This window comes from Zonotrichia leucophrys, chromosome 1A, assembly GCF_028769735.1.
Source record: "Zonotrichia leucophrys gambelii isolate GWCS_2022_RI chromosome 1A, RI_Zleu_2.0, whole genome shotgun sequence".
Lineage (NCBI taxonomy): Eukaryota > Metazoa > Chordata > Aves > Passeriformes > Passerellidae > Zonotrichia > Zonotrichia leucophrys.
This window is the reverse complement of record NC_088170.1, coordinates 3,407,083-3,430,869: the sequence shown is the minus strand read 5'-3', so window position 1 is coordinate 3,430,869 and position 23,787 is coordinate 3,407,083. Positions and strand designations below refer to the sequence as shown.

The 23,787-nt window shown below is 38.6% G+C and overlaps 1 protein-coding gene across 5 annotated transcripts in view; it reads right to left on the bottom strand.

Annotated features, from left to right (window-relative positions):
- EPS8 (EGFR pathway substrate 8, signaling adaptor) overlaps positions 1-23,787 on the bottom strand; it is a 126,965-nt gene that overhangs the window by 13,321 nt on the left and 89,857 nt on the right. For 4 of the 5 annotated variants that reach the window (XM_064735267.1, XM_064735285.1, XM_064735276.1 and 1 more), the window contains exons 7-18: positions 23,565-23,714; positions 21,185-21,267; positions 18,853-18,989; positions 17,062-17,135; positions 15,244-15,370; positions 14,799-14,887; positions 12,755-12,829; positions 12,009-12,157; positions 9,710-9,893; positions 8,480-8,613; positions 5,303-5,414; positions 4,300-4,443 (exon numbers count right to left, since the gene is read on the bottom strand). In XM_064735267.1, the coding sequence (XP_064591337.1) occupies positions 4,300-4,443; positions 5,303-5,414; positions 8,480-8,613; positions 9,710-9,893; positions 12,009-12,157; positions 12,755-12,829; positions 14,799-14,887; positions 15,244-15,370; positions 17,062-17,135; positions 18,853-18,989; positions 21,185-21,267; positions 23,565-23,714 (1,458 nt within the window). The remainder of the gene's footprint in view (positions 1-4,299; positions 4,444-5,302; positions 5,415-8,479; positions 8,614-9,709; positions 9,894-12,008; positions 12,158-12,754; positions 12,830-14,798; positions 14,888-15,243; positions 15,371-17,061; positions 17,136-18,852; positions 18,990-21,184; positions 21,268-23,564; positions 23,715-23,787) is intronic. The other variant, XM_064735295.1, reaches the window with a different exon arrangement.

Genomic DNA, 23,787 nt, shown 5'->3' with positions numbered 1-23,787 from the left:
TCATCCCTCTGATCACCTCAATTCACGTAAATTGGAACGAACTTAAACTACTTGGAATGGTGATGGTACACACACACTCATTAAGAATCTGGATATATCATGAAAGCTTATTGGGACTAAATTTTGTTTTCTTATTTCTTGCCAGAACAATCTTTGTTTTTACAGGAAAAACATTAAGTCCCGAAGCTGTTTTCAACACGCTACAGGCTGCATCTGGTGAAAAAGCAAGATTCGGTATGATTCAATCTATTTTTAATGGAAGAAAAATAATAAGTTTGAGTAAAAATGCTAATGGTTCTAACCCTAATTCTTGGTCAGTGAAAAAGAGTGGGAACAATATATTTTCAAATATATTTTGGCATTAAAAAAAGGGAAAATTATGGGAAAAACAGACAAAGAGGCATTGGAAACAACAAAACCATTGGGAAATGTTCTCATTAAGTTAACACAGACACAGAGCTTTCATTTTGCTCTCTTTCTGAAGGTTTCAGTGCCACATTCCTGTTTGCACAGTGACACCAGGAGGGTTGCAGAGCATTCAGCCTCAGCTTTGTCAACAGCTCTGAGGTTTGGATCCTGTCCTGGGGCTCCACTGAAGGGACAAGAGAGAACCAACCCCTCATCTTCAGCCAAAAGGGCCAGTGAGCCACCCAAGACTGCGAGAGGAAATTTCAAACAGGGTCTTTTGCCAGAGTTTACTGCGGTGGGTTCAGCTACTATGCAAACAGCTGCCTACTAAAATGCCATTAAAATCTCTAAGCTGTTCTTTGCAGGGTATACCACATTTGTGATTTTAGTGAATTGACAGGAAATTTAGACAGAATTTACTTATTCAAATTGTTATTAGCTAGGATCTGTCCCCAGTTCTAAAAAAATAAAAAAAAAAGAAAAAAGAAAAACTGCACCTTATTAAACATTTACTCTCTGCCTAAGGATTTTGTACACATCACTGATAATATAACTGTCTCACCTCCAAAAGGGTGTCAGGAGATTAATTAACACACCCACCAAGATACACAATTCTATCCTAATTATGTTCTTCAAACTTCATTTTCAAGAGCGTTAAAACAAAGTTAATAAAACACAGAGAAAATAGGAAATATTATGATGAATTATTTCATAGGTTCACCAGCAATACTTTTACAAAATAAGAAATCAGAGTGCTTGGAAAACCCTTTATCTTCATATATAATTGGATAGTGAAATACCAGTGATGGCTCACAATAAAATAAACAGATTAAAATGAGCAACATCCCAGAAAACTCTGATAAACAATAATTAACAATAGAAGAAAATAGAAGAATTCTATTTCTAACAATAGCAGAAAATAGAAGAATTCAGCAAAATGCTCTCCTAAAAGTACAAGAGTACCAAAGCAAAAATACTTTTTCCTGGAACTAATTCAACTGACCAGAAAACAAGCACTGTTACAGCCTCTGACTCACAAAGATAATTAAATAACTGGGGTATTGCTGGCAATGTCCTGAAAGTATCACCTCAGTGCTCTCAAGTGACTTTTTGGGACCTGGATCCTGAAAGCAATTGAGTGAAAAATCAGGATTTAAAGTGATGTGCGGCCTTAGATGTCACTAGGCAGGGGGACAGAGTGAGAACAAAAAAAACCCTTTACAGCTCTGAGAATAATTGTGATAATGAGGCATCCATTTCTCAGAGAAGGGGTGTCTGCAGCACAATCAAGTGAAAAAATCCTCTTTTTTAATGGAATCCTTAATTCCTCCTAACAATCTACGAACACCCTTTGGAGAGTAGTGCACTGAAGGTTATTAGTCTGTAAAGGCAGACACTGCCCTTGCTCATGACACTTATCTGCAGCTGGCCACAGCAGCCAGGCCACTGTGAAAGTGACTTTTTAAAAGCTGAATATGAGCTGGGAGAGCAGCAAAAGCTGCACAGCACCAGGCACTGCTGCTGTGCAGGGTCTGGCAAAAGTGCTGATAGGAACCACTCTGATTTCCTGCCCTACCCACAAGTTCTCCTGTCTGACTTTGGGCAAGCCATTGGTTTATTTAATTATTAAATCAGTTCTCCCTGAAAACAGCAGCAATGCCTCATAGTGCTGTTGTGAAAATAAATGGAGTTATGCAAACACTTCCCAAGTGAACCATGTGTCCATCACAGGAAAACAGACAAATGAGAGTGCTCAGGAGTGCTAAAATTATAATAATCACCACCAAGTTTAAACAGCATTACTGACATCTCTTGGTAAAGACTTCATTTATCCTGTGCAATTCATTATATTCATAAATAATTTCACAGTATTTCAAGCTCACATTTGAATACGATCAAGCTGTAGAATAACCTGCCAGAGGGCAAAGTAACAAACTTATCTTAAACCCTATTCCCTGATTCCCTAATTTTCATAGGCCCATGGAGAATGCTTTATGGAAATGGTTATTTTATTTTATGCCATGTCTTGTCACTATTTCAAACAGAGAACTTCAAACCCTGCAGTGCATTACAGAAGAATAATGTGAGAATCTCTACTCAAAACTTTACTCAGCCTGCTCAGGACTTGGTGGCAAATTCCAAACACACAAAATAACATGCACTGGAAGAAAGGAAAAAAAAAACCAAGCCAGATCTTTAAATCAGGATTTGAAAAGCACTCTGGATGCATGCTTCACTTCACAGATAGGCAAATCCACAAAAAATGCAGAATGAGCCAAGATGTTACAGGCAAACAATTTGGGATGGGAAGCTCAGAAATGGTCTGATTCAAGCCCACCAAGGTCAAGGTAGGTCTACTACATTATTTTGCAAAACATTGTGGCATTTCTTGGTTTTCAGTCATCAGCTGGAAGGTGCAGACACAACAATTAAGATTAGATTAAATTATTAAACTTCAAGATTCAACAGAAGTTTGGTTTAAAATTCTGGTTTAGAGGCAGGCCTGGAATTCCTGCTTAATTTAAACTTGTTTGCCTAAACTTTCAAGATCATTAGAAAAGAAAAAGAGGAAAGAAAGAGGTCTTGGAAAATAGAACAACTTCTTTTAGCAGCCTCTAACCCCCTTAAATTTTTGTCTAAAAATACATATTACAACTTTATCCTATATATCCTTACTTGGGTGGATAATTGTGCTGATGTAAGAATTTTTTTAAGTAATTCTCTCTAATTCTGTTCAACATATAAAAGAAATAACAACAACAACAGTATTAGTTCCACACCACTACATGAAAGAAAGAAAATTAAAATGAGGTCAGGATAATAGAGTGCTATTGATGCACAGACATAGTAATTGAAAAATACCTGCTTTGTGAATTCAAAAGCAAATATACCTCCTTTTTATGACTCCGAAATTACAATAATTAAATAAATTCAAGACTGGGATAGAGAAACACAAAGACAGAAAATAAAAGGAAAAGCTGGAGCTCACTCTTCTAGGAAAAACAAAGATGACCCTACCTTAAATAATTCAAACTCCTTCTTTGGCATCAACAGCTATCAATTCACAAGGGATATTTGCAATTAAAATAAATGCACACACATCCACTAGGACTGAAGTTACCACCTCTAAGCAAACAAGCAGGTAAAACAAAAATAACTGAGTTAAAACATTTTTTCTGTATTTTTATCAACTGTATTCTCTGTGAAATACACACATCGCTGTTGGAACCCTGGATGCTGAGAATTTCAGACTTTCTGTGCTGACAGACAGTGACTCCCAGGAGAGCACTGCATTTGACCTGAGGCCATGGAGAAGCTTCCAAAATTGATGCATAACACTGGGATTATGGGTGTGTACTTGGAATAGAAGTGTGTAATATCACAGGATGGAAAACTTAAGAGTTTAAGGGTTTAGAATGCAGCAATATATATAAAGCAAGATGGAGATTCTAGGGTGGAGGCTGCTCCTTCTTCTTCACCTTCCTATTTTCCTTCTTCTTCATGGGTTTGGGTGGTTTTGTGCAATTGGACAAAAAAGTCTACATTGCAGTAAGGGGTGGTTGGTTATTGGGTTAAAAGTGAAAATAATTTAGGTGTCATTTTTTAATTGGACAGTTTATCCCTAAAAGGCCTTGTAGAGAGACAGGGTTCCATTTTTAGTTTGTTAGAGTGAAGTGCTGCAGAATTCAGGGTTTGTGAGATTGTGACATGGATAAGAACTGATAAACATCTGAGTCCAAACTAGAAATTCTGTCTCACACATTTAATCCCAACCCTGGCAAAAAAGAAGCAAGGACTCCCCACATCACCTTCAGCCCCTCCAATAAATGTAAATGTTTTGTGCACACAGTGACACTTCCATTGGAGGTTTTGCCCCAGCATGGACAGTACCTGGATGGTGCGGGTGTAGGCAGGCTCCGGCCATCCCTGGCCGCCTTCTGTGTTCCTCAGAGGGTCCAAAATGTTGTTTGGCACAAAGCCTGTGCTGCCACTTTTGTTCTGAACCTTCCACCACTGTTTTCTGTCATCCAGGATCTGAAATAATTTGGTAAATTAATTACATGTCTTTTCTGACTTTCCCCCTGCCTGTGCTTAGGCTGTGAATCATTTCAAAACAAAACCACGGCTTTGCCAGGTTCTGTGTCTGCCAACAGATCTTGCATAGATGTGTCCCTGAGAAACCCCTGTACCTTCCCTGATTCCCACCATCATTAACTCTACATGGTTCTACTTTTCAAAAGGGGGCTCTCAAGAAAGAATATATAAGTGTGCAATGGAGTTCTTTGTATAACTCAGGAATGTGCTGGAACAAAACCCAAATACTTGCACAGAGATGCTGCCATCTCCACAACCCACATGCTGTTGACAAAAGGAATAAATAATTACTAATAATCCAAGTAAAGGCAGCTCTGGGGGAGCACAAATTTGGAGACACAACATTTCTTAGTAAACGGGAATGGGAGCAGGATGGCCTGGAGCAGTCAGAAGTCTCGATGCCTGCCCCAAGCTCTCACACTCAGCATTTTCTCTCTTTGTTGCTCCTTCCCTGCCAAATGTATCTCACTTTTCTGGTGCCACATCCTCTTGGAAAGAACAGTCCTTCACTATACTCTGTGTGTACACAGATAGTGATTTAAACACCACTTAATATTTAAAAGCAACACTGGAGAAGGTGGAAGGAACACACAAATGTATTTCGAGCACGGATCTCGACAGCACCCCTTCCTAAGTCAGCAAAATTGATGCAAAACAAATTAACAACTTTCCATACTGAGGCAGACAGGTCAAACACATTGAAGCAAACATTAAGGAAAGCCACACTGTCCACAGGAAAGGCACCCTCAGCCTTGAGTAGCACCAGAAATTTGTGTGTTGTCTTTGCAAACAAAATTACCTCCACAATCTCTTCTTTCATGACAGAAAGCTCACTGTTGTTTCTTGCCACGAATTCGTACTTGCATTTGGCATATTTCTTGCTCTGTGCTTTATTGTGTGCTTCATAGTTTCTGCAAAGCAAAGATCAGGCTATTGTTCAGTGAGACAGTCAAGCAACTAAAACCACAAAATGCCCTCTTTAAATAACCTGCAAAACATTTTTTTAAAACAAAAACCTCTCAGCCATAATGTGATGCTGCTGCTACCTATTCATAATACACTGATTTAAGTGCCAAAAAAAAAAGTACAAATAAACAAAATAAAGAGGTGGCTGAAATACACAGACCTCAAGAACTGCTAATCTTTATTAGCTCACTGCTTGCAAGATGTATGATAACAACCTAGATTAGCAGGTGCTATTGTTTCAAAATAAACATGTACTCTATATTTAGTTTGTTTTCCTACAGAAGGTTAAACAGCCATTTGCTATATAAACAGATGACTATACGTAGGTTATAATTGATAGCTTGGGCTTTGTATGAAATTGTCTTTCTAGTGTTCATCACAGATTGTTTCAAATATATAATAGATAAATAAATTGTTGCCATCAATACTAATGGAGTTAAACTCTAAAAAATGTTCACCTATTGTAGATCAGTTTTCTTGATTGACCATAAGATGCCATCAAGTCTAGCAACTTCAAGTTACTTTATCAATTAAGAATGAGAAATAACTTCTTACACACAGGATTCATTGTAGAACAAGGCACAACACAGTAAGCTCTGTATCTGTCTTTCCATGAGGAAAACCTATCCAGAGTGCCTTTGGTTATGGAGCTACTGCTTTCTTTGACATAAAACTTTTTCAATTGAGAAGTCCCCAGCCCACTCCAAACAGGTCCAGAAACCCCCCCAGTAACTTTATACATTTGCACACTTTGTACACTTGCACAGTCCAGTAACTTTATACACTTGCTGCAAATTACACCAACAACATAAAGCCATACTGCACAGTAAAGAAATGAAACAAACAAAAAAAAAACCCCACATGAATAGACAAATAAATAAATAAATAAATAAATCCAAACAGCTAATTAAAACATGAAGCAATGCATGGCTTGAAATGCTGGGTACAAGGTCACAGCCCGGGGATGTGAGCATGGGTGTTGTTTGCTGCTGCTGCTGCTGTGTAACTCTGGGTTCCAGGAGTGCCTGAGCAATCCAGCAGCTACCTGGCTACTGCATGGCTGTGGAGAACTGTCTCACTTGACTTGAAGAGCAGAACCAAGGAAAATCATATTTAGATTGAAAGATTATTTTGAAAGAAAGAGAAAACACTCACAGTATTTAGGAGAGAGTGAAAAGCAGGAGATGACCCTCAGCCTGCAGAATAGCTTTTATGAGGCAGAACAATGTGTAATACCAATTTTTCCTGCTACTCCCCTAAAATTAATATAATTTTGATTTTCTTTTTCAGAGATGTGACTAATGCAGATCTGGCAGTACTTTTACTTACAGGCAGCCTTTACAAAATCATTACAATATTCTACAATATTCTATTCTATTAGTGTCTTCATATTTTGTCCACACCTAACTATCCTGATTACTTCAAAAATGTAACTCAGGAAGAATTTTTAAAAATGACCACATTTTAGTTGTACTGGACTCAGCAACATGCCCAGGACATGGGCCAGATAATGGGTGAATGCTTCTGAAGAGAACTAAATTCTTCAAGCCCAGCCTAATGAGCCAGTTTACTCAGGGCACAAATATTCTGATCACTTCCCTCCATCATCCTCCTCTTTGTTTCTCACTGCCTAGCAGATATACCATAATTTCAGGCCTCAGCTCTTCACCCCCATTTCTCTTTACTGCCACAAAGGAGGCTTGGATAACTCTTTCTGTTCCAGACACCCTGATATCATCAACAGCTCAATGCAGTAAGACTTTCTCTAAAACTGGAGTGGAAGCAAAAACTTTTGCATGGGATATTGTTACTCTGGAAGGACAAAGCGGGTCTTACCCCATTACAGGTAAGAGAAAAGAATTTAGAGTGCAGATCATCTAGATTTCAAAATAAATGGTCCTGAGACAAGATTGCAAAAGGCAATCAAGTTTGAGAAAACAATTAAGAGATGACTACTCTGCTGCTGTTGCCATGAAGAATAAATCCAAAGTTCAGAGAAATTCAGAGGAATTGATTCTGTCTTCAACCTGCACAACACCGCACACTGCACACCACATGGGAATTGGCTTACATGCAGATTAAAAAAAGGATCTTTTAGCACATGGCTCAAAACTAGGGATTCTGAAAGTGTTTTCATCAAAAGAGTTTTTTATATATATACATTGAGGATGATTTAAGCAGCAAGTTGATCCCCAAAATTTAGCTTAAACATCTTCCATGGCTCATAAAACAAAATATTTTTCATATAGTATATATGGAATATGGTTTGGTACAGGAGAGCAATTCCAATGCTTCTTTACTGATGTGCCTCCACAGTTTGTGCTGGTATAAATTCTCCCCAGAGGCAAGGCCAAGGATCATTGCATATCATCTTGTCAAGTTATTCTGTTTTAGGATAAAATGAAGGGGGTGAAAGAGGATGTGCAAAAAGACACTGTTTGCTATGCAAACATTTCTGAGTATTTTCTGTAAGATTTGAAAGAGGATGGAAGAGACAAGGTGTCATTGTTCTGAAAGTGGGTATTTATACACCAGCCCAGAAAACAAAAAGCGGGAGATGATGGAACACTAAGTGAGCAGCTAAGAAAATCAAACAATCAGTCAAACCAAGGACAGGTGAATCTCAGAGCAGACTTGTCATTCTTTGTAATTCTGAAAAGAGCAAAGAATGTATTTAAACATGAAACAAATCAGAACTAAAATTTGAACCGAAGTGGGAGGATTCTGTGCTTGCAATTTGGGTTGGAACTCCACTGTATCATTTTTGACAAAAGCAGCAATTCAACATCACAGATAACCAGGATACCTCATAGAAATCATACAAAAAGAGTACAAAAGAAATCATACAGAAGAGTACAGTTTCTTTACATTTTAGGTAAAGAAAAGCATTGCTAAACAGAATCCCTTCCCCAGCAGACACAACGCCACGACCAGAGGCAGTCACAGACCCCGCCACCCCAAGAGCCAAGAAGTGGGGACAGTTTTCCACAGCACCACGGGGCAGGGTTACCTATCTACATGTCGGCTAACAGTTTGCTTAAAGGCAGCCACAGCTGCCCCCGGGTCCAGCAGAGGCCCTCTCTTGTACATCGTGTTACTGAATGCATACCCATCCGCCGGGGGGTAGTCGGGAACGCCGGGAGGCTGCAAGACACAAAGGGAACAAAAAGAGGATGGATTAGTGCCATCCTCCCCTGAGCTCCATCCAGCCCCACCAGCATTCCCCCGTGTCACCATCACATTTTCTGAAAAATCCTCTTTGCCCAAGATTTTCTCCTGGGAAGCTGAGAAGCTGCGAGAAAAATGAAAACAATAATTATCTCATTTGCTTCTCCTGTGTTTTGCTGCTTTGGAATGTGGTTTGGACATTCTTTCCCAACTGGTCATTGTTTCATTTGTTTCATGTTAATTGTTTTAACTTAATTGCCAATCATGGTCAGGCTGTGTCGGGACTCTGGAAGGAGTCACAAGTTTTTCATTATCATTCTTGTTAAGCTTCTGTCTGTATCCTTTATCTATTCTTTAGTATAGTTTAGTATAGCATAATAGAATAGAATAGAATAGAATAGAATAGAATAGAATAGAATAGAATAGAATAGAATAGAATAATATCATATCATATATATCATATCATATATTAGCCTTCTAAGAACATGGAGTCAGATTCATTCATTTCCTCCTTTGTCCTGGGGACCCAGCAAATACCACACCCCCATCCTCAGGTGCTCACAGTTCTGCCATAAAAAGTTAATAACTTCTGTGTTTCAAGTTGGTAAACGTGGAGATCAAAAGGATGAGAGAAAAGGAATTTCTACCCCGAGTCGTGCCACTGCATTAATATTGTAGTGGATGCTCTGGAGAAAAACAGATCTCTGGAGCAAGGGCTGTGTCATCTCTCAGCTGTCACCACAGCAACACAACTTATAAACAATGGCTGAGCTGCTTTAAAATACCCAGCACAGAAAAACTGCTCTGAGCTTCTGTTCTGGAGGTACAACACAAGCCACAAAGCTCTAGGCCAGCCAACAGTAAGTGTGTGTAAGGGATGGAGGAAAATAAAATCATCACTCTATTGCAAGAGCTCATTCATGTCACACCCTCACTGAATATGGCTATAGTCCATGAAAAAATGCAAAAAGTGAGTAATAATTACTATCATTATGGATTTTAATTAGGCAAAATAATCATACTTTATCACAAGCACATATGTGATGTGATACACATTTCTGCAGTAACTCACCTCACTGGACAGTCTTTTCATCTCTTGCTTCCTCTGTTGCTCTGCCACGTTTGCCACGGACTCAGCCAAATGGTTGAGATCCTGCTCCTTTGGAGCTCCCATGAAGTTCAGCAAAGGAGGCTCCCAACCATTCCTGAAACGGGGCACGTACGGGGGGATGAAATGGTCTTTTGGCCATTCAGTTCTGTGGGAAAGGCAAATCACAAATCTGTGTCAAGGACCACATAAATGCTGATTTAATGAGGTTCAATGTATAGAAATTGAAATGCTTCATAATTTTCATTAGCATAGAGGAGAGGCTGGGATTGCAGTAGAGGGAGAATCATGCTAGAACAGAGCACATTTATTTACCTCAGCTATCCTCCCTGCAGTGCCTTGCAGAAAGAGTTTGCTGCTTCTGTAAGGACACATCAGTGCTAAAACACAAAAAACTTCTGCCTTATAGCAAATATGGGTATTAGAAGAATCAATCAAAACAAATCTAGGACTTGTTTTAATAGTGAGACGTGGGGGGAAATATTGCAATGCTCCATTTGTGTGAAAGAACCAACAGAAGACTGCAGAGAAGCAGCCAGCTTTACAAGAAAATCTGAAAGCAGGTATGGAACATGAAAGCCTAGGGGCCCTAGCTACATCAAAACCAAAAAAAACAAACAATAGATTTACACACATAAACCCCATGTGCTCCAGGACAAAAGAACTATCATCACATCGGCTGTTTTATGGTCCAGATTGATCTTTATAAAATACTGTACTACTTTTCAGAGTTCCACTAGCATTCTCTGTTGTAGTGTAAACACATAAATTAATGCTTTCCTGCTCTGCCTTTGCTCCACACATTACACTCTGTCCCACAATATAAAGTTAACACTGTCCCACAATACAAATTGCTGTGTCTTTCAGAGTAAAGCAGAACAGGAATGTACATTGCAATCTTTTAACAGGCTCGCTGCTGACACTGCCCAAAATCAAGGGACAAATGTGCCAGTCACATGAGCAGTCAGCAATTCCCAGCCTGTTAGGGCTGGTCAGTAATCCCTGATTTTATCATTCCCCTCTCCTGCTACATCCCACCCCAGGGTACCTCTGGATGCTGAGATCAATCTGACCATCAATTTTAATCTACACAAATCAGCCAGCTACATTTTAAGTGCTTCATTCTTCACTACCAAAGGCTACCATTTCTCTTTCCATTTCCCTTTTTTCAGGATGGACTAAACAAATGGAGTAGTTCCCAAGACAAGGAACCCATTATTTTCCCAGTGATCCATTTACCCTGCATGGGGCTCCAACGCTATGAGCCCATTTCCACTCCTCCCATGCAGCATTCCTTACACTCTACAGCTTTCAATCAACCAAATAATTAATAAAATAATTAATAAAAACAAAATCCATCTGGTAGATATTTGTGTTCCAATTTGAAATTCAAGAGCAAGGATGAAAAGACACAAAAAACATTTCCAGCCCAAGTAATTGCATACTTCATCATCATCAAATGTACTTATGTACCACAGATTACAGAGTCAAAATGAACTTTGTTAATTTAAGATTCTTCTTTTGCATGTTCAATTCACCAAATTTCAAACTACAGAATTACTTTGAACCCAACAAATAAGAAGTTAAGTTTTATTTCTTTAAATAAAGAAGTTAACTTTCAGTTAAGATAAATCATAACAGTGAATCCATTAAGTGCAATGCATAAGGTATGCACATGTGGCACAGTTCAGTCAATAAACATTTTTGTTATTATTTTTATAGCATTATGATGCATTTCAAGAACTAAAGACATTTCAAATTTTTACCTTTTAATAATTATTGGAAATTGAAAACAGACATTCTTAGCTATTATTTAATATTTTCTCACTATTTGTTGCATCTCCAAATTGTTTTTTAATGAAGTCCAGATAGATGGGCTGGAAAAATAACGGTGAAAATAACTGGAAACATGCAAGGGACAGTTCAGAAAAAGATACTCCAGAAGGTTATGTCAAGAGGTTCTGGATACCACTGACCAAAAAAAAAAAAAAGTATAATTCTCTCTGCATTTTGTCTCTCCTTGAGATCCCAAATCCCAGCAAAGATAAAGAGTTCCTTTCCAAAACCCTCAAAGATCAGATTTCAAGAGTCCAAATCCTAACAACGTAATATAGAATTTATTGGGGCTGGGTAACCTGGTTAAGACCATGTCGATAAACTTTTAGAGAAAAATCTAAAAAATTAGAAAAAAAAAAATCTAAAAAATTTAGAGAAAATTCTAAAAAAACTGAAGATTCTCTAAAACCTGAGGATTTTTTCTCACCTGGCTTTGGTCCATGAATCCCCCAGGGACATCCACAGCTGTCCCTCCTCACTGGTGACCGTGTACCTCAGGAAGTCTATGGTGTCTTTTGTCAGCAGGGGGCTGAGTACTGTGCTGGCAAGCTCTGGCCCTCCTGTTGTCTGCACCACCTAAATCCAAGGAATAAAATCATGCCAGGAACACACACGTTGTCAGTAAGGAGGTGACTGTGAATTTATGTTACCTACAGTGGTGCTAGGAAACTGTCATTACTCATAAAAACAGCCCCCAGAAGTAAAAACCCCTCTGAGAATCTAACAGTGTGTCTTGATGTCACATAAATTAAATAAAGTATTTATTGCTGGAGAGCTGTTGTTCTGGTCACCAACCATTTTTTGTTCAGACCCACTCTGGGTCTTTGCTTATGTTATCTTTGCTTTACTTATCAAAGCCTCACATACTTCCATTAAATATGGGTCCAACTCTCCTCTTGCATTAAGTAGAGAACCTCTATTTTTATTGTTAATTAAAGATTATAATGGCAAAGTGTAACATGAGGCTAAAGATGATTTAAATAAATACATTTAATAGAAGGGAAAATTATATAAATTATTTTCTAAAGAAAACATCATCCTGAGATACAAATATTTCTCCTTACTTATTGCCCAAGGACACAACATTTCAATCTTGTTATCATTGAAAAGTTTACAGTGCATATAAATACAAGAGTTCTGAAGGGAAACACTTAGAAAACTGTAAAACCTTACCATATGTAGTGGGGTAAAGAGAAAATGGACCAGATCAGCTGCACTGGGATTCTGGATATGGAACTTCAACTTGGCCTGTAAGAATCAAACAAACAGTACATTTTAAGAAGCATTTACCTGTTAAGACAATAAATACTTCACATAAGAATGGCCATGGTCCTCCTAAGCCCAGTGCTTGGCCTGCAACAAGTGTAAGTGCTCATCCATCCTGAATCTGGTCTTTTCCAAGCTGAAGTAATTCCTTCAAGCATTCTTGTCCACCCTGGACCTTCTTCAATTATGCTACACTGCCAAAAATATCAGGCCAGGTAACATAATGGCATATTGTTAATGTTCTGTTGTCTATTTTTCCCTGATGCCTTTTATCATTTGCTTGGTTGAACACACTGAACACAGATGTCTGTATCTCAGGAATCTCTCTTAAATCAACATTTTGCTCTGATTTGTTTTATATATGAGATTTTTTTCCTTGCCAGTCCATGACTATTACACCTATCAATAGTGAATTTCATCTACCACTTTATTGTTATAATAAAATATTTCTTTGAAAAACCTCTGAGATCATAAAATTCAACCTTTGACCAAACACCATCATTAAAAAAATATTCTAAAACCCCCATACCATAAAAATTCACTGATAGAACTTCTTGGAGAATTTATCTACTGATCACCCATTGGCTTTGCAGGCTCCAGAAATAAGAAGCCCAAATGTGCTTTAAAGAGTTGTAGTAGTTTCTATTGCATCTTGCCATCTGTTCTCAAACTGCTTTTGGCTGCCCTTATTCTGCTTTTACATCCAACTGTCCCTCCAAATGAAGAAAGGAGGAGGATGTGTTTTTGCTTCTAATAACTTCCTAAACATTGTTCCTCAGCCATAACAACCCAGTCCCAGTCTATCTAAAGATCTTTGACAGATGGCAGGCATTTCCAGAAGCTTCCAGCATGAGGTTTTAAAACAATTTCCATTCTACTTGAAAATTTTTTTCTTCTAGCTACTCCTTTTCTTTTTAAACCAGATTCTTCATTTTATACAGTTCTCCTTGCCTGACATAAAGCACAAATTTCAGGCTTTTGTTGCTCCTGCAAAGATGCTGAAGTAAAGATTTGTTAAAGCATTGTCACAGCACAACTCCTCAAAAGCAGCACCAGAACCAGGTCCCACATGTTGCTGATCATCACAACAAGAGCTGTGACTTCTTCTGCATAGAACAGAAAGATGCAAAGATGCACAGATTGTTCTTGAGTAAAAAAACTAATTTAAGTGCAGAATGTAGCAAAAAGAATGGAAAAAACCCTGGACATTACATCTTTTACTGAGAAGGATGAGCATGTTCCAGGATACTCATCCTCCCTCAGAACAGCAATCCCTTAAGGTCAGAACCACAACACTTGATGTAGCTTTTATTTTTTTAAATAATGTCTAAATATTTCCTACAGCCCTGCAATCAAAATTCATTCCTCAGGAAGAGGAAAGGAGCTGATTTGAGTCAGTGAATTCAAGAGCAGCTTTCCCCCCTGGCACAGCAGTGGGAAGGGACAGGAAATGTCTCACAGCAAATGCTGTGAGGGTGCCCCATGTGCTGAGGAGACTCCCACGTGCAGAACAGGAGATGCCAAAGGCTCTTGAATATTCATCTCTGCTTATTGAGAACCTCTAAAGAGACAGAAATTTGTTGGATGGAACATTCTGAGGCCACAAGGTCCTGGGTAATGATGGCAACCAGCACAGCGAGTCTGATGGGCATGGCTGAGTAAAATCAAATTAAGGCCACAGCTGGTGATGCTGGCAAACACACAACAGAGCTGTGAGGCCCCACAGACCTTCCTAGGAATCCTTTCATGACTCAAAATCAAATTTCCCAAGTCAAAGGCTTTAAAGAACCAGGAAAGGAAGAAACACAATGATGCTGAACACCAAAAATGCTCATCTAGTCATTATGTAGAGAACCTGAGCAGCAGCATCCCAAAGCCCAGAGGCCAAGCTAGCCCAGAGGTGGCCAGCCCTGGTCTGGCCTCACATCCCAGACTGGCTGATATCACTTACCAGGAGATTGAAGCCATGCTTGAACTTCTGGAAGCAGTCCACAAATTCATCTGGAGGAGGTGGCTTTGCACGGAGAGTAAGAACACCCTCTGGTGAAAAAAAAAGAGATTTTTATACCCCCATTCGTATGTCTATAGCTTCCATAAACATTCCAGATATAGCAAACAACAAAATGCATAATAAATTTGCCATCTTACAGAATTTTGTAAATATAGAACCAAGGCAGGAGCATTTCTGTGGTCACATCTCTAATTAGTCATTCCCCACTGATTTCAAGCAATTAATTTTCATAGATTTCCCTCTAAGCATCTCCTGCACAGGAGTTTTTGTGCTCAAATTGAGAGAAAATTGCTCCACTGATTAAGAAAAATCACACAAAAAGACATTTCCTAGCTCCTTCAATGGTCCTGAGAGAAACAGAACTGTGTGCAGTATGAACTCTTACCTCCAGGTCCTTTCTTTTTACTTTTTTTAGTTTTCTTCCTCTTTGAAAGTTCAGCAAATGCTTCAGCAGCTTTTTGCAGTTTGGTAACAAAATACTCTATGTCATCCAAAATATGGTTCAGAATTTGCTGTGGGAGAAAAGAAAAGTAAAATTAAAATTTACAGAATCTATAGCAGAAATACTCCAGAAATTGAAATGCCCAGACTCCCAGACACCAACATCTTCCTTAGAACAAAATCCATGCTGGAACATTCCATATTTAGATTCTTTGTGCTTTTAAATTTTTAAATACAGTTCTTAAATACCTGTAAAGTACTTTAAATTTTAAATTTTTTTAAATGTAGGCCTGCTGGAAGTTTTTTAATTATGTGTAACAAGATAGTTCAGCTCAGACTGCAATTACACAATTTACTTCCACATTACATTTTTGCTGAGACCACATGAAAAAAAATTGAAATTATTTGAATGGACAGCATTTTCATAAAGAGTATAACTTCATAATCTCTATAACTTCATAATCTCCTTTTGTACTGAGTATTAAACTATTTGGTGAAGCTCTCTATAAATTAAGCTGTTTGTGGAGAAGTGTTCTTTGAAGAATTGATTTCAAAGAGTAACTGGAGAAGAATGAATGAAGCCCAGGGAAAAACACAAAGAGATCAATCCAGCAGGACCCAACCTGCTTTTCTCAGGACCCTCTGGTGCTGCTGAGGGCAACAGCAGAGTGGAGAAGTAGAAAGGTACAAACGACAGATGGGGCAATATTTGATCCAGCATATACCATAGAACATGCCCAATATTGTTGTTTATATGCAGGAATGCTTTAAGTTGTAAATAAAAAGGGTCCACCTGTCTTCAGAAATTACCATGTTCATTTTGCAGGTGTTACACATATCCAAGTCCTGCTAAATTGATGGAATATTTTACCCTTATACAGTTTGCTGAAGTCAGTCTACTTAAAAAATTATCATTAATATTTCCACTCTTCGCAGCAGAAAACTTGTCATCAGCATTCAGTGTGTCGGATCTCAGGATCTCAGTCCTGAGATGCTGAGCCACCGAGACCACTTTAGGGGCTCGGAGTCCTGGAATGTTGCCAGAAGTGTCTGGTGGCTGGACTTTGGTCTACACAGGAGACGACAAGGATGAGGCTTCACCGGGTGAATGGTGAAGGGATTAGTTAATTAGAGGGTGAGACACAGGTTTAGGATTTATGTACAGGGGGTTTAGAGAATAAGATGAGGAATTGGGGTGTGTCCTGTCCTCCTTCTTCTTCTTCTTCTCTTCCATCTTCTTTGGTGATGGTGGCATTTTTGGATTGGTTATTACTGAGAGTACACCGAGTAATAAAAATAAATGGTATTGGGGAAAAATGATAAATATTGTACCGTAACAATGGTATAAAGATACGTGGCTGCCCGGAGGGCAGACAGTGTGCTCATGGCTGACTGCTGAGCAGATCTCTGTTCGGCTGAAAGAACATCTTTTAGATAAACAATTAATAAACATAAAAACCAAAGAAGAACTGAAGCTCTTCTCGTCCTTCGATACGCGGGCTGCCCAAGGCCACTCCAGGCCTTTCCAGACCCCTCAAACAGCCGAGATAAACGGACAAGTGTGTTTTTCTTCCTTTTTAAAAAAGAATATCAAGGAAAGAAACTACCACCTGTTCATTTTAGATCTACCCCAACAAGCAGAAGCTGCTTGGAAAGCTTTTCTCCGTAACTGAATTTCCCATGTGGAGAAAAGTTTTCCCACAAAGCAGAGCTGCAAAATCTCACAGGCATGAAGCAGCGCCATTTGTAGCTCCTCACTTACAACATCTCTGTCAATCCTGGCTGCTATCATCTCTGCTGTTTCTTCCTGCTCGTGGTATTGTCTGTGCTTTTCATCTGCAAAGAGGGGAGAAGAGAATAAGACATGCATAAATGTGGGATTAGTATATTAGTGTATAACAATTTCTATACGGCTTATGCTTTGAATTACACTACTGTAAAAAAAAGATGGACAAGACTCTGCCAATCCCTTTGCAAGGACTCCATACAAGCTGAAAATTTTGTACCCTAATGCCTGATTCTGTCCAGGCTAACAAAAAAAGCTTCAGTCTACTTAACTGCATAAATGAAGTTAACTGCAGGAGTATTTTAAATTTAAAAAAAAAAAATCAACTCAAAGTGGTAGATTATAAATACAACACAATCAGGAATCATCTCATTTTGCAAAATTTGCTGAATGCTGCTCCAGTCAAAGCAAGCAAGAAAGAGTGCAGTGGGTTTGAAGACAATTCTAATGTAAAAAGTTATTAGCAAAAGGGGATGCCAGAAAACAAAAGAGAGAATGATGTGGTAGAACTAATATTTCCAAATAATAGTGCCCAGAGTCAGTGACTCTTTTTGAAAATAACAGAGGTGAATTATTTAAGAAATTATAAGTTTTGCATTTTTAACCCACACCAAGTACTACACTGCATTTGTGAGCAGGCAGGATTTCAGTAAATACATTTTAGAAAAGATCCACATGAGTGGAACAAAAGGAACTGCAGGGACTCAGATCCACAACTGCTCCATCAAGGCACCAAACTAATAAAACTTTTCTGATATGAGAGCTCAAGCAGAAGAACAAGACAGCCTTTACTCAAAACAGATGTATGTAGGTACATAGATTAAATAATTCTTAACATTTCAGATTTCCCTGCACATTTGCAGTTGTTTTCATTGCATAGTTGTGTACTTTGTTAAGTGATATAGATATAATTTAATAAAACAAAAATTATAAGGAATCCAAGGCTTTTTATGGTAAAGTCTTAATATCTACTATTAAAAGAATCCAAGCAAACAAACTAAAAGAGGTTTTGTCTTAACCATTTCAGTCTGTTTTATAGAAAGAACTTTATTCTTTCTAAAGAAGTTTTATTTTTAAAGAAATTTGATAGAAATGTTTTTACATCCCTTAGGGACATAAAACAAAATACCCTATGTCTTTCAGAGTATTTTACATCCCTTAGGGATGTAGAAAACCCACAAACAACCATCAAACAGAAAAATCCCAACCCATTAAGGAATGTTAAAATTACAGCATTTCCTAGTTAAGGCTTAAAAAAAAAAAAAAAACAAACCAAAAAACTAATTAGCCAAAGCAGCCATTATAAAAATAAATATAAAATCAATAATTAAGGATGATCTCAAGTCACCCTTTAGCCATGATTATATTTTTAATTGTCCGAAATACCTGGCCCTACTAATGGGGAGTGCATCATTAGATTACTCTGTTACTGTTACCACCTTCACAAAAAACCCCAGATCAAAATCTGGAACCCTGACCCAGCACAAGCAAAACCAGCTCTGAACAGGGATCCAGAAAATGGGTAAATGCAAGGAAATGACAGATCAGATTACGACAGATCTTTGTCCCCAGATCAGGCAGCAGCGGCTTGGGGCATCTCCAACTCCGCTGGGAAAATCTGCTCGCAGCGAGGGCAGAGAGCTGACCTTGCCCAACCACTTCTGCCATTGTGAACGTGGCCTTTCCAAACTCCTTCTGTTGCTAGCAAGAACCATAAACATCCACTGCAGGCCCTGCTGTGTGTGTCACAGCCCCAGGAATACTCACAGTCCCCCTGCTCCGAGGCCCACGCCGACCACGCTGCCACACGGCTCCGCACGTCCACCTGCGTGATGGTCCCGGGGGGCACAGGGGCAGGGGCCCGGGGCGGGGGGGGGATGGCACTGTCAGCTTTGGAGATCATCCTAGGGGACAGGAGAGAGCCCACGAGTGACAATGGAAGGGTAAAAGTTCTGTGCTCCAGTGCTAAGGTCGGAGGAAATGAGGAGGCCTCACAAGGACTGCGCACCACACAATGGGATTGCCAAGTAAGCAGCCAGATGTGTAAATGTGTTAAACTCCAGACCATGATGTGCAAATATGTTAAACACAGCACAAATCCACTTCACCAGGGAGTGAGCAAATCTTTGTCACCTGGGAAGTCCCCCCAAACAGTGCCAAAGAGCATGAGGAGACCGGCCAGCTCACACACATAAATTCAGGGCCTTGGCATTATTGAGTGGCATTTTTACCAGTGCAGTTGTAAGGGTGGGACTTGTCTTTTGTATGAGAGGAAATTGGAAGGTTTGAAGCTGCCTTTCAGCCATCACATATCAAGTATCTGGTCCCCTAAGTCTGGCCAGTTGTCAACCACCTTTTGCTCAAAACCCTGCCAACAAATCCAAGTTCACTGGCTGATTTGTTTTCTAACAGGGGCCTGTTCATCCTCTCTCAATACAAACATGTCAATATCATGGATTGCACTGTCTGCAATTTTCCAGTTCTTAGTGTAGCTTTAAGTGCTGTAAGGGAAAGAGGACTTTGTATTCATTCTGCAGTCTGTTGATACCAGCAGACAAAAAAACTCACAGTAGCTCCTGTCATACATATCCCCCATTCCTTCCCCAGAGCTCTATTTAAAAACCAGTTCTTCACCTTAAATTCACCTTTTATAAACCCAGCTCATTCACAGCATTCAACAACAAGACCACAAAACATCAAATGCTGTTTGGTCTTTGAACAGCTAATAGTAGTAGTAGTAGTAGCAGTACTAGTACTACTAGTAAAAATAATAATAATAAAAATAATAGTAATATAATAACAATAATAATGATGATAATAAATGATCATAATAAATAATAATAAATAATAATTTTTAAAGTTTAAATTTGAATAAATAAATACATAAATTTCTTTTGCCTTTCCTTCCTCCAGTCCCCTTTCATTCATCAACAACCTTGCAGTACCTCAACCATGCCTCAGAGGCTCAGTGAGGCAGGAGAGTCCCTCCCTCCCTGTGACCCAAACCCTGCAGGCACATGAGCCAACAAGGAGGAGCCAGCACTCAGCTGCCACCCACATTTGACCTCTGGGCCTCACAGCCCTCAGAGATTGATATCTCAGATTATTTGTCCCAACAGATGTATTGACCTACATTCTTTCCCCAATTAAATCTCATTAGTTTCCCAGCGTGTCCAATGTGTTTGAGTCCCTCTGGATTGCCTCTCAGTGCTTCTACCTGGTTTGCAACAGTGCTGCAAATGGTAAAGTCTATTTATTTAATTTTAAACCTGCAAATAGAGTTAGACATCATTCAAGTTCTCTTTTGTTTTTCTAGGAGTGCTATAGGAAATCTTTGTAAATTGCACATCAGAATTTAACAGGTATCCAGAACTATTATACATCCATTCTAATTTTTGTCCAGCAGAGACTTCTCTATCTGAGCACAATTATTATTGAGAGATACTATCAGCATAAGTTACACTGAATTTCTAACAAGCTACTACCATCACCATTCATTATCTGATATATTTGTGCCCTTGCTTTTATGCCTCTGTTTACCACCTCTCATTTCTGTATTAATCTTCTCTGAACCCAATAGATTCTTTCCCTCACATTTTCCAACTGGCAGAGAAGATTTTGCTACCAGGGAAACAAGAAGTCTTCAGCATCATTAAACAGGCAGGCAGAAAGATTATTCAATCTTCAGTTGCTGTTTTATTTAACATCTTCAGATCCCAAAACCTTTTAGCATAATATTATTTACTTGGAGATAAGGGGAATTTCTGGGGTTTCATTTAAATTCTGAACTAGTTGACCCACATGCAGAGCTGAGACATGCAATGCCATTCTCTGGCAAGTGGAATTGCTCTCAGCTGTTCCCATCACTAAGGTGGAACTGGGAAAGGTAAGACTGACACTATAAATTGAACAGAACATAAGAAAATTATTAAAGCAAGATATGGCTTTAATACACATGACTTTGGAAATATATTATTAGCTAGAAGAAAAAAAGCTGAAGCCCCCCACAAAACCCCAAAAGACAGCAGGCAGACCTAGAGAGCTTCTGAAAGCTGTCACACTGATAATCCTACACACTGCCAAGAAGTTGGATTTTTACCTCAGTGTCTCAAGCCTCTTCTTTTGCTTCCCACTTTTGCTGTCACTGATTGCACTTTCAATATCTTCATGAATAAGGGTAGCCTAAGGAGACAGGAGCAGGAAACATCAGGAATCAGCTACTCTTTGAAATAAATATCTCACCTTTAGACAGAGAATACCTGATCAAATCCCATTTATTTAAAAGCACTGGGACAAATTATTTTACGCATAAACCATGAAAAAGAAGAGAATAAAATCTGGGAGTTGGTATTTTTGTCACTACTCCAGCCTCAAGCATTATCATCACACAAGAACATAATCTAGACACCAAATTTGTCTGAACAGCAGGAATTATTTCAAGTCAACCACTATTGCATAAGCTACTTTTTCCCCTCTGCATACATAATTTTTGGTTGTCTCAAGTATTTTGTTTGTCTCGGACTATAAAAAGAAAATCTACTAAATATAGAAGCAGTAAAACTACTATAGATGGCAGCAGCATAAGCATTAAGAAAGTAACTTGTCATGGTTCAATTTCCTTTCAGAAATAATGACAGCCTCCAATTTCTCTTTGATGTGACAGAAGATGAATTTTTCACAAGATTCCCTGATCTGTACCTTCCTGCCACTCCACAAGTGCGGCCTGCCTCCACCAGTGGCCCCACAAGTGAAATTTTGATGCACGTCTAAAGTATTATTTTAATAGATCTTGCATTAAATAGGTCATGGCTTCTCACAGGATTTAGAATGCTCTGTTACATGTCTTCAGCTGACAAATTAATTTCCTGCAAAGGCTGTCAAAGCCCAAATCTGTCAGTGTCTGGCTCACTCTGCAAGGACCATGTCTTTCCCAGCACCCTCCCCATGCAGAAGTGTGTACCTTTTTGGGAGGAATATGTGACTTCTGCTAGGACCAGAAGACATTGTTGAATTTAGGATTCCAGGGGATTACAGGACTTTTCAGGCTATAATGGATTGCACTGCAGAATAGTTAGGATATTTCAAGCTTAAAAGAATTAATAGAAAACAAAAACTTTAGGGGACCAGAGTAACTTAAACCCAAAAGAAGTCCATTAATCCAACACTCTTGGTATTTATTATTTAATTTTGTTTCTTGTTTATAAAATGTCAGAATGCCCCAAACAGAATTGATTTTAACTATTTTTTATTGCAGAGGCTCCTAGGGCTGTTTGTAACTTCAAACAAAAGCAGGGAAAAGCCAACAGAGAAAGACCAAAACTTTCAAAACCAGAAAAGTTTCATGGGTAAGAAAAAAACCCAGGGTATGGCCACAGAATCAAACAATACTTCAGAACTAAGGAAGATACTGGACTTCCAAATCATGTCTGTATTCTATATTTTTATAGAGTTTATTTTATAGAGTTTGTACTCTATATTTTTATATCTACACAGAGGAACAAGTTCAAAAATGAAGAGAGACCAACTGTACACATTGAGAAGCTGGGTCCAAAAGGGATCCCTGCACTATTTAACACAACAATCCCTGAATTTCTAACAGGATCCCACTTTCCTTTAAAACAGCAAATTCTGTGCAACAAATCACACAGTAACTAATCATCCTCACACCACTCTCACCATGCTAATTCCAAAACTGTTCCACAGTGTGATTAACAATCTGTTGTTTCAAGACAATAATACAAACTACTACAAAGGAATTAAGAAATCCCCATGAAATGATCAATTGCAATTACAGAGAGTAACTAACAGAATTAAAATTTATAACCTCAGAAACAAAGAAGTATTGCAGAATACATTAAAAAAAAAATTTACACTTGAAGGCAGTATTTCCATCAGAGACAAGCAATCTCTTTCCTTATTTTGCCCCTCCTGCAAGGAATATTTTCCCTTTCAAGATCTCTCCAGCAGAGCAGAGATGCAGAGAGGTGAGAATCTAGAGAATGTTTAATTGCTCAGTGACAAAAAGAGCCAAAAGAGCAGGTAAGACTCAGGGCTCAGATGAGCTTTTTGCAGATTGTAAAATAAATTTGAGATAACTCAAATTATTTTACACCACTTTTGTCAGAAGTGTGAAGGCAAACCATAGACATTTTCCAGAGCTTTATACATTTGTAAACCCAAATTAGCAGCTACAGAATCCAAGAACCAATATTTACAGTAAAGATCTATTTGAACATGCACTGAGGAGTCAGCTTAAATATTAGATTACTCCTTTGCAATACATACTACCCTACATTTACTAACATACTCTAAGTGATGCTGATATCATAAGTGGATTAAACCTACAGCATATTTACAAGAATAAAAGTAAAGAATTATTTTCTATGAATTAACTCATTTATCTTTATCCATTGTGCTGGTCAATTCGTACAATCTCCCCTATTCAAATAAGTCAAAGCAGATCTCCACTATTATCTTACCTTAATTTCATCACACTGGAAAAGATGCAAATCAGGTTTGTTTTGGGTTGGTTCTTTACATATTAATGCAAGAATTGAGTTGTAGTTGCACGCATTCATCACAGCTTGGCAATGCTGAATTGTGCTTAAAGGAAAATTCTCCAGTTCATTCTGTCAGAAGAGGGGAAAAAAAGAAGAAAACACAAAATGCCACTTTACTATACAGTGTCCTGATCTCAGAAAA